Source organism: Talpa europaea, assembly GCF_964194135.1.
Source record: "Talpa europaea genome assembly, chromosome: 7".
NCBI classification, from domain to species: Eukaryota; Metazoa; Chordata; class Mammalia; order Eulipotyphla; family Talpidae; genus Talpa; species Talpa europaea.
The window spans coordinates 87085795-87103074 of record NC_140074.1 but is presented as its reverse complement, the minus strand read 5'-3'; the positions used below and the strand labels follow the sequence as shown (position 1 = coordinate 87103074).

At 55.1% G+C, this 17280-nt stretch overlaps 1 protein-coding gene across 2 annotated transcripts in view; it reads right to left on the bottom strand.

Moving 5' to 3' along the window:
• Nucleotides 1-5895: 5895 nt before the first annotated feature.
• Nucleotides 5896-17280, bottom strand: part of SGSM2 (small G protein signaling modulator 2) — a gene marked incomplete at both ends in the record, with an annotated part of 40569 nt that continues 29184 nt past the window's right edge. Inside the window, 13 exons of one of the 2 annotated variants that reach the window (XM_084238201.1) lie at nucleotides 5896-5984; nucleotides 6201-6368; nucleotides 6748-6844; nucleotides 7229-7338; nucleotides 7536-7618; nucleotides 8030-8154; nucleotides 8363-8749; nucleotides 10416-10598; nucleotides 10837-10965; nucleotides 11415-11560; nucleotides 11649-11713; nucleotides 12481-12634; nucleotides 16343-16477. In XM_084238201.1, coding sequence (XP_084094327.1) covers nucleotides 5896-5984; nucleotides 6201-6368; nucleotides 6748-6844; nucleotides 7229-7338; nucleotides 7536-7618; nucleotides 8030-8154; nucleotides 8363-8749; nucleotides 10416-10598; nucleotides 10837-10965; nucleotides 11415-11560; nucleotides 11649-11713; nucleotides 12481-12634; nucleotides 16343-16477 — 1871 coding nt within the window. The remainder of the gene's footprint in view (nucleotides 5985-6200; nucleotides 6369-6747; nucleotides 6845-7228; nucleotides 7339-7535; nucleotides 7619-8029; nucleotides 8155-8362; nucleotides 8750-10415; nucleotides 10599-10836; nucleotides 10966-11414; nucleotides 11561-11648; nucleotides 11714-12480; nucleotides 12635-16342; nucleotides 16478-17280) is intronic. The other variant, XM_084238202.1, reaches the window with a different exon arrangement.

Sequence of the window (17280 nt, the reverse complement as noted above, 5' to 3'; positions counted from 1 at the left end):
TCTACCATCAGCCGACCAAACGCAAGCTGTTGCCAAGCTCCCGAGCCCTCCAAACCTTGCCACCGGACTCTTGTCCTCAGGAGGGCAGGCTGAGGGTGGGGTGGAGGAGGGGCTTGCCCCCCCTTCCTCCTCCCTATGGGCATAAATTTTGGCCTCTGGAAGGCAGAGGGGAGGGGCTCTGTCTGGTGTTCAGTCCCCTGGCTCCTTGGCCTGTGCTTGGTACTGTGCACACCCCCCAGCCCCCAGGGGATGTTGCCTCCTGCAGCCAGGGTGACATGGACCAGCATCTGGCCTTGGTTCCAGAAGCCTGCAGCCACGCTGTTGAGACAGTCAGGAAGCTGAGCTCCAGGAGCTTAGCCAGCCCCTTCCCCAATGGCCTGGGAAGCTGTAGAGAGGGAGCAGGGAGCCCTCCAGACAGCAGAGGGCTTGTGCCTCTGTCTCTACTCATCTTTCTTCCTCCGGAATATCCTTTCCTCCCGTGGGCTGTTCTGAGTGTACCCACCCCGGTGGGCTGCTGTGTACCACTGCCTTCCTCTTTAGCTGGGGGCAAGGCTGAGCTTGGGGTGGTGATGGGGGAGGGGCTGTGTGTGGGTTGCTTGCCCTGCCTCTGCCTCTGCCTCAGCCTATGACTTTGGCTTCTTTTATGTGGGTATTCCTTACAAGTGGCCTTTGTGTCAGACACTCAGTTACACACACATGCACACTCAGCTCCCCACCCGGACACACCAATGGCCTTTCAGTGTGTGGGGGGGGAGGAAAAAAGTGTCCCTAGGTGTGAAGTCTGCGTCGACAGGCTGGGGGAGGTGACCGTGTAGGGGCCCAGAATCTGGAGTGTCCAGCAGGATGAGACAGAAGTCAACAAAGATCTTGAATAGATTTAAACACCTAATAATTCCCTTTCATTTTCTTCCTGGTCCTGGAGACTTCCCAGGGGACTGTTTTCTAGTCTGTTCTCGGGGTGGGGGAAAAGGAAGGCCTTTTGATGCCTTAGAGGCCTCTAGGAGGGAGCCCTGTGCCCAACCCAACTCAGCACGCCCACCTCATAAGCTTGCTGCCTTCCTGCACCTGCAGCCACCTCCACCCTTGTTCTTGGCGGGAGCTGGTTTCACGAATCCCAGTGATTATAGTGAAAAGGGCAGAGGGGGAGATGGCAGGCTTGGCACCCAGGGAACAGAGACGCGTTGGTGAACTTGCCCTCTCAGCTCTGTTCTCCCCGCATCTCGAGGCAGTTCAGAGTGCCCCTGGGCCTGCACAGATACCTCATCTGCCTGCCGCTGCCCCCTCCCCGCGGCAGTGGGGGGCCTCCGACTCTAGTGCCGAATGACTATGTCCAGATTGGTGACAATGGGTGTTGTTGCTGTTGTTTTGTTGTGTTCGTGAATGCTGTGACACTGTGTGCCCAAGAGAGGCAGCCTCCGGCCAGCCCATCCTTGGGCATCTCCCCTCTGAGAGCTGTCCGGACCTTGAGTGTCCTCGCCCTGTGGGACCGCCTGCCCCTCCCCTCTCTAGCCCTTCCAGCCTGGGGGACTCGAGTGTGCGCGCATGGGCATGCACACGCACACACACACATCTTACCTCTCATGCGTGTTTTACTTTTTTGATGTTCAGAGTGGCTCACTGGCTGGGAATCTTTACCTCGGGGAGAGGGGGAAGCTGGTTCCTTGGGGGAGGCCAAAGAAGGGCAGGGAATGCCTGGAGGGGGATGGGGGGGTCATCATAACCCCTGTACTCTCTAGGAGTAGCTTCTCTCCCTCCCAGGGTTCCACCCCCATCCCTCAAAGAGGTGGCCCTTGTTTACAGTGAGGACTCGGTCACTGTGTCTCCGTTTCCTGAAATATAAACTGTAGCGACCCCAGACTGTAGAGGTTTTTATGTGTTTGGATACATCTGCTGTGTGGGAAAAAAAACTACAAAAACCCTAATTTTGTACATATTGTATTTTTACTATTGAACTGTATTCTAGTGGCTGTTCATGCTCCAAGACTTTAGGTATTGAGACATGAATACTCTCCATGTAATAAGCACTTGCCTGGAATAAAATATAAAACTGAAATAAACCTGCACTGAAACCTGAGCTGGAGCTGCCAGCCGGCAGCATCTGGGTCATTTTGTTGCGAGAGGAAGCAGAGACTTTAGCAGGAGAGTTCAGCACACAGCAGGGTCCTTAACCGGTTATGGGGGGCCCGGTCCTCAAGCAACGTCCATGTCTGTCTAGAAAAAATTCAGAACCTGTTCCCAATGCCCAGTGCTCAGCAAGCCCTGAGAACTCTGGCTCTGTTCTTCCTTACACTTCTGCAATACTTTGTACTTCCTCAAACCGTTTTACAAGCAGTATCTTGTTTCATCTCCAGCAGCGCAGTGGGGTAAGTAAGCCAACTCGTCCATTCTGGCAGATAAGGAAACAGGTATGGGGTGGCGGAGTGATTAGGTCGCGCAGCTAGCAAGCTGGGGGCCTGGTGGTGCCGGTCAGACCTCAACCGTGCAGTCCTTTCCCCAGGCCCAGGAAGTGAGTGCCACCCACCCAGCCCTGGGGTCTCTAGTCAGGGTCCTGCTGTGCGCAATGGGTGAGGGGCTTCTCGAGAGGGGATGTTCTGCGGCTGTGAGAACAGGCCCTATGGGAAGTGCTTACTAGCTGTCTTCAGGGAAAGGAACAAGAAGAGGAAGGACTGAAGGTCAGGGGCCAAAAAGCCATGGTCTGAGCTGGGTCTGGAAGACTTGGCCCTCTAACATCTCTGCCCAGTTTAGGGTAAACCAGTTCTTTGGGAGGCTGTCTCTGGAGCAAATGGGGGAGGTGAAAGAACGGGGTCAGGAGCTAAGCTGGACTGGGCGACACCTGGCAGGCGACCTCTCCTGCCTTTTCTAAGTTCCTGACACCTGCTGTATCCCTCCTCTCCCCGTCCCCCCCACCCCCCCCCCGCCCCCAGCCCCAAACCAAAGGAACTGACTCAGCTTCTGGGAGTGGGTCTGCAGCTGTGTGTGTGGGGGGGGTTATCCTTAAGGTAGGAAACAGTAGCCACCAAAGTCTTAGGGTCCCATTCTCTGAAGAAGACCAACCTCAGGAAACCTAGGCCCAGGGCCCCACCCTGTTGCCCCACAATAGCGCCAGTTCCTTTCACTTGTGAGATGCTAGCTCCCTCTGCTGGTAGTTTCAGGAAGAACTGGGTCCGTTCCACTTGAGGGAAGGCCGAGGGTTAGGAGTTACTACTTTCTGAGCACCTACACGGTGTCAGCACTGTGCCCAGACCTGGGACAAAGATGAAGACCATGTCCCTGGCAGGAATGACCCCAAATCACCTGAAGGCTACCACTGTATCTAAAGGGTAAGCAAAGCTCCCCTTCCTGTACTCAAAGCATAGTCCCTCAGCACAGCTGAAGCCTACAAAAGAAGCACCTGTGATCAGGGTAATGGAACAAAAGTCCCAAACAGGAATCCAGGTGCTTCTATGTGCCAGCTCCTGCTCTGTAAGAGAGGAAGTGTTAGCTCCAGAGTAGAGGGTTCCCTACTGGAACCCTCTGGTGTAGGGTTCCAGTGCCCTACACCAACCAGCACCCTAGCTTGTGCGTCCTGCTCTCTTGGCTGTGCCCGAGCAGGAAGAGGTGGGAGTGTGTGAAGAACCCCGTCCACTTCCAGGCTGTTCTATTAAGGGCATTTGGTGAGCTTTCAAGTGGAGTCACCCCTGAGGAATGGGAAGGTATTCTACAGGGCTTTTAAGGTTCCCTGGCTCCAAGATTCCCGACATCAAATGGTTTCCTAGCTTGGGCAGCTCTTAGTGAACTGGCAACAGGGCCCTAAATGCCCAGAAAGCCAGTGTCCCCGATCCCCTGGCCATATGGCCCTTTACCTGGAATATTGCACGATGGGGACAGTGGAGCTGAGGGGTGGGGGAAGGCAGCAGAAAGCCCATTCTACTCAGGCCCTTTCCATGCTCCAGCAGTTTTGACCCCTCCTGACACCTCCACCCCCTTGCCCCAGCCTGAAGCAGGCATCTCAAGGCAGTGGTCAGCGGTCAGGAGTCAAAATCAGAGAGACAGGGTCCTTCACTGGCTGGCAGGGCCAAGAGGCTCCTGCAGATTCCCAGTCAAGCGCCAGCTGGCTGTTGCAGGAGGGCAGGCGGACAGGGGGAGGGGCGGGGAAGACCTGCACATCAAGAGGCTGTAGCCACTGGTCGGTGTGTTAGGACCACTGGCTCTGGGTGAGGGGCCTCCAAGGGCTCTCCCTGAGTACTTGGGATCTGGCTACCAAGCTCCCCTCATTCAGTTCATAACTGAGGTCCCTCTCTCCTAGAAACTGGCTCTTTCTGCCGTCCTTCCGCGTCGGGCTGGCCCTCTTGCCCTCCATAGTGTAACTTACAGAATTCCCCAACGCATAAAATTACTCACTATCCAACGCCAGCCCGCAAGTAGCCCCCAGAGCCTCAAGCATTGCCAAATGCTATGTTTATTGGTCTGTTACATTGAAGAGTATAGTTTCTGAGCCAAACAACAAAAACATACACATTCTGCTCCTCACAAAACCACTGTGTCACTAAGGCAGGTGCACAACAGCCACCGTGTTTGGCGGAGACAGGGTGGGAACGGGGCAGGCGAGCTCCCAAACAGGCTGTGTGGTGCCCCAGGAGCAAGGGCGGGCTAGGGAGGCTGTGCTGGATGCAGAGGGCTGTGGACCCTTCCCTTTTCCAGATGCAGGAAGTCTACACCTTAGCGGCAGGGTGGCCTTGCCCTGGGGCCTAGCCTGCATGTGTTGGCGGGGAGGGGTGGTAGGGAGGGAAGGAAGTGGGGATGACAGAGCAAGCAGTGTGCCTAGGCCTGGGGTCAGGAGCTGGGCCCTTCCTAACACTTCCATAAGTGAGGCTCCTCCAAGAGGGTCTTTGGGTCCCTTGGCCTCTTAGGCATCCTGAGAAGCATGTGGAAGGCAGAGCTAGCCTTGCTTCTCGTCAGAGACTCACCCTCACCTTCCCTTAGCCCCAGGGACTCAGAAGATGCCTGGGCTAAGCAATGGGCTGCCCCCACCAAAAAACTTTGGGCCTATCCCTGAGAGGAGGCTGTGACAGGATTGACTCCCAGAAGAACCATCCTGAGATTCCTTGTGAGAGCAAATGCTCCCACCAGATTCCAGGTCATCCAGCTGGCAAAAGCGTCATTTACATTTTCAGGGATGCAGCTAATGCGTAAAGCAAGAGCAGGGTGACAACAGTGAGACTGTACAGATACACGTGGGTGCACTGTACAAGCTGGGGGGTGGTGCATGGGGTCATCTCAGGTGGCAGTGGCAGTGCTACTGAAGTGGGCACTTCCCACCCAGGGCCCACACCTGGCTGCCCGGTCTTGGGAGGGCCCAGAGGCAGCCCAGGTCCCCTGAGGTCCCTGGGACACAGGCCCAAACTGACAGCAGTCCTGGCTGCTCCAGCGGCGGCTGGTGCGCGTACACGCACAGGACTTGCAAAGGGACTTTCAGAAGAGACAGTAGAGTCCCCTTGCCCCACACGACCCTCATCAGGTGGTGGGGCCCAGAAAAGTACAGCCCCGCTAGCTGCTAGACTGACCTGGGAGATGACATGGGCAACAGTCCAGGCCAAGGCTACAGGTGGCAGTAGGGCTATTCCCAGGCATTTGAGGGGCACAGAGTAAGGGGGTCCCCCAAGAGCCATTCCCTGAGGCCAACCCCTCCCATCCTGGCCCTGACCTGAGGGCATCCTGCTCCCTTACTCGCCCTGCAGGGCCAGCACTGCCCGGAGGCGGATCCCAGGCTCACAGCACTTTGTTAGGAACAGAGATGGGCAGGCAGAGTGGCTGGGGGTTAGGGCTGTCTTGGCTGTGACATCCCTGCATCTCCCTGCAGGGCCCAGAGACCTGCAGCCCAGGCTCTGGCAGGCTGCTGCCTCCTGGCTACAGCCTTCACTTGTTTTCTATGAGCATCTGCACCTTGTGGACGAGGTCCCGGGCAATCCGCAGGATCTCCTGGGCGTCGTGACGCTCAGCCCGTTCTGGGAGAAACAGATAAACTGTGGGGACGCTGGGGCAGGACAGTCGTCTGGGGTGAGGGGTGGGGGAGGCCCTGTGGTGCCCACCCTATTCCATTTCCATCTGCTTATGCAGAAGCAACCAGGCATTCCTGAAAGTCCCTCCAGCCCAGCTCAGGCCAAGAGTAGAGGTTCCCACGTCCCCGCCGGGACAGCCAGAATGGCTGGACCAGCTCCTACCATTGAAGAACTTGATAATGTCGGTGAAGTCCATGTTGTTGTCACGGATTATCTCACGGTAGGCCTCCACCAGGGCCAGGGCAATGAACAGGACAAAGTGCTCTGATGAGATGTGCTGGGCTGCCCAGATCACCTCCCACACAGCAAACACATCCTCATACAGCAGCTCTAGGGACAGCGAGGGCCTGAGGTGAGCCTGGCTACCCACAGGCCTCCGACAGAGCCACGTGTGGAGACAGAGCTCCAAGGGCCAGAGTCCTGGGATACTCCCCATTACTCACAACCTGGCCCAAGGTGGGGGAGGGGGGCCCATGCCCCAGTGCAAGACCCCACCCTCCGCTTAGAATTCCTGTACAGTGGGCTCCTGCAGACGCCGCTCCTGCATTCTCATCAGCCAGCGCAACCCCAGCACAGGACTTAGTACTTGGGGAAGATTTGGTTTGAAAGATGTTCCCAAAACTAGTGTTTGGAACTGCTTTAGCCAGGGCAGTAAAGGTTGAGAATCTCTGACTTTGGGGAAGAGAGACCTCCCCTCTGCCCCTCTTACCTCTCTTAAAATCCAGCAGGAACCAGCGGTAACAGAAGTAGAAGTGGGTGTAGTCTCCATTCTGATGCATCAGTTCAAACAGCTCTGAGTCCAGGATCTGGTGTGCACAGAGACAGGGGGTCGGACCGACCTGATGCTGCCTCCCAGGTGGTCTCCCTCTCCTCAAGTCCCCCTACCGGGCTCTTCCAGGTGGTCTGACAGCTGCACATGTGCCCCCTCCATCACCTTGGGGTGCACTCTTTTTGGAGTTACAGCATTTTCTGGGTGCTTGATTTCATCATTGACCACACTACTCACCAGAACTTTCTTGAGCACAAGCATTCACAAGCCGGCACTCCTTAATTTGTAACATTGAAAACAATATCTTTTTTTTTTTTTTAAATGAAATTCAGTTTATACATAAAGGACATTTTTGAAGCTCCCTGGCCTCCCTGTGAACGATGAACAAGCCTGGCGGTGCCCAGTCAGCTGTGGAGTTTACCTGGATGAGGGAGCGCATGTTGGCAAAATGGGTGTCCATGGCACCCCCATTGGGAAAGTTCTGGCTCATCCTCTTCATGAGGTGGCTGAAGCAGCTGTAGGCCAGCTGGTCTGAGGGGAGACTGGAGTGAGATGGCAGCACAGGAGGCCCTGACACCTCACTTCACAGGGGGTGTCCTATGGCCCAGAGATCAGAGCTGCTTTTCATCCCCACCCTTCTGATCCTCGCAGGCTTCTTTTCCTGTCACCAGCTATGTCAACCCAATCCCAATCCCACTGGGGGAACCCCTCTCCCCCAAGTCCCTCACCATTGTCCAGGATGACCAGGAGAGGTGCCAGCAGGTCGCACATGCCCTGCACATAGCCCACGTCCAGGTGCTCCCACACGTAGCTGAAATGCCAGGGACAGAGTCAGCGTGGGTGTGCACCGCCCCCTCCCCAGAGCAGCCTTCCACTCGGAAGGCAGACTTTCCTTAAAGCGCTGGGGCAGAGAACAACCCACAGCCCAGTGCTCCGGGGATGCAGGGGCTCAGGAAGTGACAATGACCTCCCCTGGGAATGCTGCTAGACTCCCCTGGGAATGCTGGGACTGGGGAGCCCTGGGCTGAGGGAAATCAGTTAGGGCTTCCTGCAGAAGTAGGGCAGGAACTGAAAGCTGAAAAGCCTCTAAGAATGAAGAGAGGTGGGGGTGTGGCATTACAGGGAAAGAGCATTCCATAAAGAGGGAGCTGTTCATGATTCGGTGGAGGAGAGCGCGGCAGGGCCCCTGCCTCCCGCCGTGAGCCGGGCCCCACAGTGGCACCTGCACATGATGTCTCTGAGCCTCTCGAGGTTGGGGGATGTGAAGTACCAGTAGTTGCGATCACATCGCTGCACATCTTTGTCTATGCGGTGCAGGTTTAAGGCCACAGTGTCCAGTAATTCTATCTGGAAGAGTGGAGGGCCCTCAGGGGTGAGCTGGGGGCTGGAGGTGATGCCCAAACAAAGGAACGCAGCAAAAGCAGGAGACCGAGGGACTCGGGGAAGAGTCCTCTGGGGAAGCTCAGTGCTGCTCTCCAGGACAGTCAGGGCACATCCCCACTCTGCACCCCACCAGCCTATCCCCAAGCCTGGGATGTCAGAAACGTCCACATACAGTGTAGGCAGCAGCACACACAGCCGCAAGCTCCTCCCCTGCCTCCAGCTCACTGGTCCGAGAGGCCTTCTCTTGGGTGGGATCGCCAGGCGACGAGAAAGCGTGGGCAGCAGGGCCCAGTCCGTCGGAGCCTTCCTCTGCACCGCAGTCCTCCTCCTCGAAGCCCACACTCTGGCCCTCGTCTATGCTGGACTGGATGCCCGAGGTCACGGAGTAATTGCGAGAGGAAGGCAGTCCTGAGTCTGGAGAGTCAAACTCTACTGACTGCTGCTGTTCTACCATGGCGGTTCCCAGGGAACCAGCTCCCGCTTCCTGCTCAAGCTCTGGTCTGGAATCTTCAGTGCCTGGGGGCTTTGGGGGCTCCAGTTCATCCACAGAGATAAACACCTGATGGAGGTGAACAGATGGCGGGGCTCACACCTGCACGCAACACCTTCCCTCAGCTCCCACCTCCCTTCCTGGAGTCAGAGCTGAGAGGAATGGAGAATTCTCTTCACAACCCCTACTCTCTACCCTTGGGCTCTGACACTGCTTCCCCGGGCACCAGACCTCGCCTTCTGGCCCCTTCCTCAGGCCTCTCCCTAAGGCATGAGAAAAAGTATAAAGCATTCCAGGGCTTCCTGTGGCTACTGCAGGGAAGGAGGACAACGAGCTGGACACGTGGGGGCCGGTGAGAGCGAAGTGTCATTCACAAACACCCAAAGTCACCAAGCAGGGCCTGAGGCTGCCTTGAGTCAGAAGAGTGTGTCGGTGGTTGGTGTGGCTGCTGAGGCAGACTCGGAGGACCACAGGCTAGAGGTGTTAAGAAAAACAAGTTCTTTTATTTTTTTTTTTCCCCCAGTCTAATTGTTCAGAAGAAAGGAAAACTTCTTCAGCAAGTACCTCATCAGTTATATTAGCTTCAGAGTAGCTGAGGAAGGGGAAGAAATAAACGGAAACATTCTACCAATTGGAAACCATCCACCACCACGCCACTACGGAACAGTCACAGGGAACATAAGAGATCTATAGACTATTATTTTCTTTTCTTATTTAGGGAAAAGGAAACTAAAAGTAGTTTTCACTTTGGGCAAGCCGTCGTCAGTGTTGCTGGATTTGTATCAAGGGAGGCTGAGAATCCCAGGCAATCCAGAGCCTCAGGATCATGCCAACAAGGAAAGCTACTGCTGTCCCAGCTGAGCAGCTGGGGCACTGGTACAGACTCAGGATTTCACAAATACCCAAAGCCAGAAAGAAAGAGAACAGACACACAAGTGGGAGATGAAGAAAAGGTTCATGGAAAGGAGTGTGCCTTGTTAGTTGTATTTCTTTAAGTCTTGCTCCAGCTTAAGTTTTCCATTTACGTTAGCAAGGATTTAGTAAAGTAGCAAGAACATACCCTAGCTAAACTAGCAATTTTAAAGGAAAAGTGTAAGTTAATAGAAGAGTGTCTTCAAAAGTGAAACTTCGTATCAGCTCTGCTTGGGCTCTAGTTGGGGACTTGCCATTCACAAAAGAAAGGCAGGGACAACACCCAGAAGAACCAAGCAGGCTCTGAGCTGACGTTGCAGTCAACCCTGAGAGGTGATTAAACACTGTGGTGGGAGGGAGACCTTGCCAGTGGACACCGATGGATCTAACTGCTCCCTGGTTTCTGGTCAACAGCTCCGGGTGAAGCTCTACAATCAGCACAGTAGAGCTGAGAGGGACATTAAGGCCCAGGGGTAACAAGTCAGTCATCTTGTCTTAGTGGACCTGAGACTAGAACCCTGCCTGTTCCAGGCCTTGAGGAGACCTCAAGGAGGCAGGAGGAGGACTTTTTAAAATACCCATAAATCCATTTCCCTTCTAGTCCATTAAAACAGAACACAATGTACTATCTCACGTTATTCCTGCAACACCAGAGCAAGGGGTCAGCCCACTTTCTGGGGGAAGAAATGGGGCACAGACATATTAAGCCATTCTCTCAGGGCTCCGCTGCAGGGAGTACTAGAGATTATGCTGGTGGTCAGGATTCCTGTGAATAAAATGCCCGTGACCCCCACCCTGACCCCCCAGGTTCCATCTGGCTCACGTCATTGCTGATGGTAGAATCTCGGTGGATGAGGCGCTGCACGTGGCTGTCGATGCTGCTGCCTGAGGAGAACTTGGTGAGTGTGGCTGGGTGAGCCTCCCGCTCCCGCTGTCTCACCACCACCTCACAGGCCTTCCACTCCGCCAACACCCGCTGGTACCTCGCTGCCACAGCTGCGTCCACCTGCGCTTGGATCACACCACGACCATCGGGGGAGGTGTACTCCAGCCCTTCTCTGCAGGGTCTGGGACAGCTGGGGACTATGGTCAGGCCCAGGGGTGAAGGGAGCGGGGCTGCTCTACTGACATTTTCTTCTCATTTCTTTCCAGCTAGGAAGAAACTGAGGTTTTCAAAGCCCCCCTCCCTGAGGTCCCTTGGTCCAGTTCCCTAGCTTTTCCTCATGGGAATGGGCTACCCTTACCTGCTCCATTTCCTTCTTGGTCATGCCAAACTTGTAGTGGCCAAGCAGAAAGGGCCAGACTTCCTTGCGAATCTCATGCTCCACACCTCCGTAGTAAACTTGCCGCAGCAGCTCCAGTTCTTTGTAGTTCTAAGGAATCAAGACAGTAAAGAATGTCCCCCTGGTCACTGCAGCCCAGCTGTGTGGCCCAATCCCATGGGTAACTGAGGGGGACGTTAATACACTCCACCGAAGCCCAGGCAAACCCCACTTTGGGGTGGTCACGTCCTCTCCACCCCAGACTAGTGCTGGATTAACTTCTTCAACCCTCTTTCCTTCCAGGGCAGAAAACAGAGCCCAGAGAGATGCAGAGGTTTGCCCAAGGCTGCAGAGTAATGCGGAAGCAAAACAGAACCAGGCTGGGTTCCATGGAAACCCACAGATCCAACTGTCCGAGAGTCTACCGTGACCCGAGCCATGGTCATCAGCCCCAGCCTGCCAAGCTGACAGCTACTGTGTTTTATCCGAATGCCCATTTGGTGTGCAGAGCTGCTCCCGGAGCAGGCTGCTCTGCACTGACTGGCCCCTAGAGTGCGCACCTTTTCATCCTTCTGGTACTTGCTCCACACATCCTTGGTGAGGCCCCCAGAGGCTCCTGGGGGCCGGGCAGGTGGGATGATGTTGTGATGCACTAGCGCTGACAGGTGGGTCCGCACTGTGGACAGGTGGCGACAGTAGGCCAGCCCTGCGGGGAACAGGGAGAGCCAGGGACCTGTGGCCACTGTGCCTGCCCCTCCCCCACCCCTCACAGCCCCACCTCACCCCACACTCACAGCCATAGAAGGCCCGGGAAACGATCTGCCTCTTCATGCTCTCACATAGTAGCCTAAGGGGCAACCTGCAAAGACAACCTGGCTCAGAGGGGAGAGAGCTATGGCCCCTCTAGCGAGAGGAAGATGAGAAGGACATTCTAGCCAGGTTCTCAGGGTGGCAGAGAGAGCAGGATCCACGGCCCAGCAGCACATAGCCGGCTCCCCACCCCTGCCAAGCACCTGGATAGAGCTGCTTGGGGCCCAGTGTAGCCTCCAACCACCCGAAGGACCTCGGGCAACTAAATTCACATTAGTGAATCTGGGTTTCCTCATGTGAAAGTGGAGAGAATCATCTCGGGGTCATCAGGAGAACAGGTAAAGAGAGCGCCTAGCAACAACATATGCTGGCAAAGGATCCTCACTCAAATGCCATCACACACGTCTCCTGGCAGGTGCCCAGATCGCCACTGCACATCCGCAGATGAACAGTCTGATGGCAGGATGTCCACATGGACAGATGTGCTTACAAGTACTGATCACCTCCTATGGGCCAGGTAGAGCTCTGGGCACTCACATGAGTTACGTGTATCATTCAGTCTTCACAAGTATCTTAGGGAGCAGGTATTGCCCCTATTACACAGGTGAGGAAAGTGAGGCTCAGGAATGTAGAGGCTTATAAAGACTCAAAAACTGAACAAAATCACATGGTAGCAGAAATGAAATTCTAACTCAGACCTGTCCACCTTGAGGCTATCCTGCCAGGCATGTGACACAACCTCTAAGGACAGAATGACACATGCTTATGGACAGACAAACCCAAGAGGAGTTGGTGCTCTGGGCTCTGCCCACTCACCGGTCGGGCACACAGCTGCAGTGGCTGGGGGTTACATATGGAGAGCTGCTGGTAGAGCAGGAGAGGCAGGAAGAGCCCTGGCTGCACAGGGGCTCCAGGTTCCAGGCTGGCAGGCTGGGCCCAAAGCCCTGCATCTCTATCATGTCGCCAGCATCTGAAGGCAGAAAGGGGACACAGTTAGGACCTGGCAGGTCTCTCCCCGAAGCACGCTGTAGTATGCCCACCTCTGTACCCAGAGCTGCAGCATGAAGTCACCATTGGAAAACCATGCCTGGTTCAGAGCCCGGAATGGAAATGGTAGAAAAAGAGGGCTCTTCACACTTCCCAGCTTCCACTTGGCCTTTCTGCATGTGACAAAATACTTTGAGTCATGGATGATTGTCTTTCCATCTTGCTATCAGCAATGGAATAAACATTAACTTTTCTAGAGGGAAAAGAAAGAATTGAGCCTGAGGAACAATAAAAGCCTGAGTTCTCTAAAATGCCGCCAACTAGCTTGGCCCTCAAGGATTCAGCCTGGTCCTTTTGAGCAAACTGAGATGCACAGGCAGGTGCCTGGAATGCTGCAAACTTTGAACCTTCCTATGCCAGGGAGTCTCCCTGAGGAGCCCTGAGCCACCTGTCCTGGTCTGCAAACCTAGCTCCTCTGAGGGGTTCTAGAGTTGGTGGCGAGTTGCTAAGCAGAAGCAATGCGCCCAGGTCAGGCACCCCTGCTGCCAGCTCGGTGAGGACTTCCTGGGTTTACCATCCCCACCTACTCTAACTGCATGGTGGCCTCCCACAAACACATAGGCAGCCAGTAGCAAGGGCTGCCGAACTGCTGTGAGGATGAGGGAGAAGGCTGAGCACACAGTTCCACCATCCAGAAGAATGTGCCCTGGTGCAGCCTCAGAAGACAGCTCCTTGGACATAGCTACACCAGCAGAAGATGGAGCCTGCTCACCCAGCTCAGCTGGTCTGACTTAGAACTCAAGACCCTGAGAGCTTCCAAGGCGGGGTGGAGCAGGGCACTGCTCACGGGAGATGCTCCCGCAGGGCCAGTGAGTCACGAAGGTGAAGGAAAGTGAGGGCAGGAAGTAAAAGGACTGGGAGATGATGCCAGGAGGGAGGAGAGAGTAGAAAGGAAGGAAGAAGAAACAAGCAAGAGAGCTATGTGTGGAATGAAGAGATTTCTTACAAGCAGTACTTTTCCCTGTGAATCCTGGCCTGGGCCCTGGCCTGCTCTGAGTCTGGAGCAGACCTAGCTCCGGTTTTTGTAGGAGCAAGACTCCAGCTGGGTGTGTGTTAATGGAGAGGGCTAGGCTGAGACCCTCAAGTCCCCTTGTGGGCTACACTGTCTTGGTCCTGGGGCTCTATTCCCAGACCCCGTGACTGTAATTGTAAAGATTTGGTCCTTCAGCTCCACCAGGAAGCAAATTAAGGGAACACACTTGGTGAGGAGGGACTGTGGCTCTGTAGTGAGAGCGTGCAAGCCATGCCCGAGACTCTGGGAAGAAGGCAGGGCGGTGGGGCGGGGGGCGGGCGCAGGGAAGATAGGTGAAATGCAGGTGGGGTAGGGCGGGAGCTCAGCTGAGGCCCCTGAAGCAGGCAGGAGAGGCCAGTCCTGGGAGGAGCCAGGTAGGAGCAGGCCCAGCCAGGCAGGCAGCAGGCAGCAGGCGGGCAGGCAGGACAGGAGGGAGGGGCACCAGTACAGAGAGTGGGCACACGAGGAAACAAGCTCATGCCCAGAAAGCAGGACCCAACCAAGGCAAGTCTCCTGGGTCAATGCTCTTCACCTTAATTCTCCAGGAAGGAGCTGAACCAATCAGCACTGAACACTGCATGTCTGAGTTAACCCGGTGCAGACAGCTGGAGTTCTGGAGTGACTGGGCTAAGGGAAGCAGGCTGGATGGGAGATGGGGGTCTGCTGGGCCAGCTTTGACTCTGACTCTCTCCTCTGAGCATGAGGAAAGTTTGAAGCAAAACCATCAGGGTGGTTGAACCCCACAGCCCCTAACACTCCGAGTGAAAGGTGTCTGGCCTGAAGCAGAATTAGAGTGAACAGCATTTCTGCTCTGGGAGTGGCAGCAGGAAAAGTGGGGAGGGGAGAGGAGAGTCTGGACACCCGCCACTTGATTCACATGCACAAGTCAAGCATGTCGCAGGCCTGAAAAGCAACGGCTAGCAGAACGGACTCAACAGTGTTGTCATTATGGACTGGAGTGGAGGTGGAAGCTCACACACCATCCACCTGCTGATTCTGCTCTCCTCCCCTTTCCTATTATTGGGGGTTCAGGGGCTATATACTTGGTTTGCCTAGCACCCAAGTTCCCCAAGAAGATACCCCAGACAAGCCTTGAGGTCTCTGGGCCTGAACGTTTCTCTGGCCCTAGAGGTCATAGCTCTAAGACTACTCAGGGATGGCTTGCTTTCACCAAGTCTGCTGAAACAGGGGCTCTGTTTGGATCCCACAGTTTCCAGCCTGGCTACCAGTTCATGGGGCAAGAAGGGTTCCCTGGCTCTCTTTAGATTCAGCCTTCCCACAGTATTCAGAGTCAGTTAACCTAAGCATTAGCACCAAGCCCAGGTCTGCTTGGAACCAGATGTCAGGCTGTGTGCAAGCAATGAACGCCACCAGTGAGGCTCTGCTGTTCCTAACTGGAACTGTCCTTCAGGCTCCTATCGGCAGGGCTGGGATACAAGGGCAGGTATGTGGTGGAGTACAGGGCGTCAGGCAGGGTTGTGCTGAAAATGTAGGTGGCAGATGTGTTCTAAGCCACAGACCTAGGTAGGTAGGTTGCTTAGGGACTGGGAGACTCATTACTGGCTTGGTGGCTAAACTAAGGAAGTGGGGTCTTTGGTAAAACTTTGTGGATACATAAGGAGAGTATTTGACATATTCTTTAGATGCCCTCTGGAGGGAGAGCAAAAGGGGAGAAGAAATTAATTCTGTGGCATGAGAATGGTTAGGGATGGGAAGTTCCCCTAAACCCAAAGAACTGCCTCAACTCCTTCAAAACCAGTCTTCCTTCAGGCATCCCAGCCTAGCCCTCATTTTCTAGACTGATCACTCCCCAAGAAAGAGTAGGGCTTCCTTTCTACCAACCTAGTTCTGTGCAGAGAAAGACAGGCAGTGGACAGAGGAATGAGCACTGCGGGCCCTGTATTGTGCTGTCACAATGAAGGGATGGGGGACTTTGAGGTCGATGAGGGTGGGAACACAACTGCTTATAGCCTCAGCACAGAGGGTTCTAGATCTCATGCTAAAGCACTGGGCAGTGCCTACTGCAGCCCTCAGGGCTGTGGGAAACTGCCTTGGGTCTCTTTCCATGGTGACCCCAACTCTCATATGACCCACAGACTCATCCTCACGACCTGTCCAACCCCGCCCCTGGCCAGGAAGGATCTGGTACCTCTGTCCTGCCTCAGTTAAGCCAGAAGTCAGAGGAACATGGTCCAGAGGCTGGTCTTTCCAGCCAGCAGGACAGAAAGAGACAGTCTTGGATTTGCCAGCATGGCCCTCAGGAGTGTAACTAGGGCTGAGAGAGCCATTCAGGGTTCTCTAGAAACAACCTAATAACCAAAACTTCCTACTGCTGGGTCCTCCCTCAGGTGTGAAGCCCTCTCCTTATAGACCCACAGAATTAACAGGGAGCCACAGAATTAACAGGGAGCCCACAGCCAATTGCTCTTTGTCCCGTCTCCTCTGCTTGCCAGCACCTCCTACCACTCACCCTGACCTGCCTCCTATTAGAAGGAACCGCCCCGGTCACAAGTCCCATAATGCCAACACTGCCGTTGGAGCCCCTGCGATGGGTGGCAGGTGGGCCCAGGGGGTGGGGTGGGAAGTGGGGTGGAGCAGGGAGGGGGATGGGATAAAAACCTTTCATCGGATTGGGAGCTGTGAGGTTCCGCGAGCAGATCATTGAGAGCATCGCGTGCAGTTTATCCTCCTCTTCCTCATCATCGTCCACCGAGGCCGCGCGGCTGGCCGCTAGGTGGTGGTAGTTAATAGTGACTGCTCAAAGAGAACAGCGAGAGAGGCAGAGGCATGAGGACCCTCGTCCCCAGACTCCCTCCTGGGGAGCAGAATAGAGTCTGGGTCTCTTTGAGCCTGCAGGGCATGAAGAGGGCATCCTGAGAGCTCTTGGATGATCCATTTGGCAAGTGAGAATTCTACCTGCACCCACTCGGTGATTTATCGTGGAGAGGAGGGAAGAGAGGGGCAGGCAGCGGCCACAGAGCTCCACTCTTAGGGGGCCTCTCTAGGAAGAAGGAGAGAGAGAACTGATGGGGAGGGAGAGTGAAAGGTGGGCACTGCGTATGGCAGGCGGGCAGCTCAGGAGCTCACCAGGCCTGGCTGAGGCTGGGCACAACTGCCGGCAGATGAGCCTGACCATTCAGCTCCAGTCATGGTCAGACTCGATCAAATCTGAAGACTACTCCAAACCCTCCCTTCAGACTATAAATCCAACCTTCTCCTCCAAGGGTTTTCCCAGAGCTGCTCGTGAAGAGCCTGAGTCGCCCACTAGGTGTCAGCTCCTGGGTGCTCTGGCTGGCCCTCCGGGGAAGCGGCTCTTGAAGTAAAATGACCAGAACTGGGAAATGCCAAGGTTTGAAGAGAGGAAGTACAGACTGAATAATCAAAGCCAAGCAAAAGCCTGAGATTAAATGGCAGGTTTGCAAATACATTCTGACAAAAGATGTGTCTCCTAATCAGGCACGTCTGGCAGGGGAATGGGATTCTCCTCCCACCCATGGGTCCTCCAAACTGCGAGGCCTACTTGTGCTGTGGTTAAGTGTCTGCCTTCTAGGGAATCT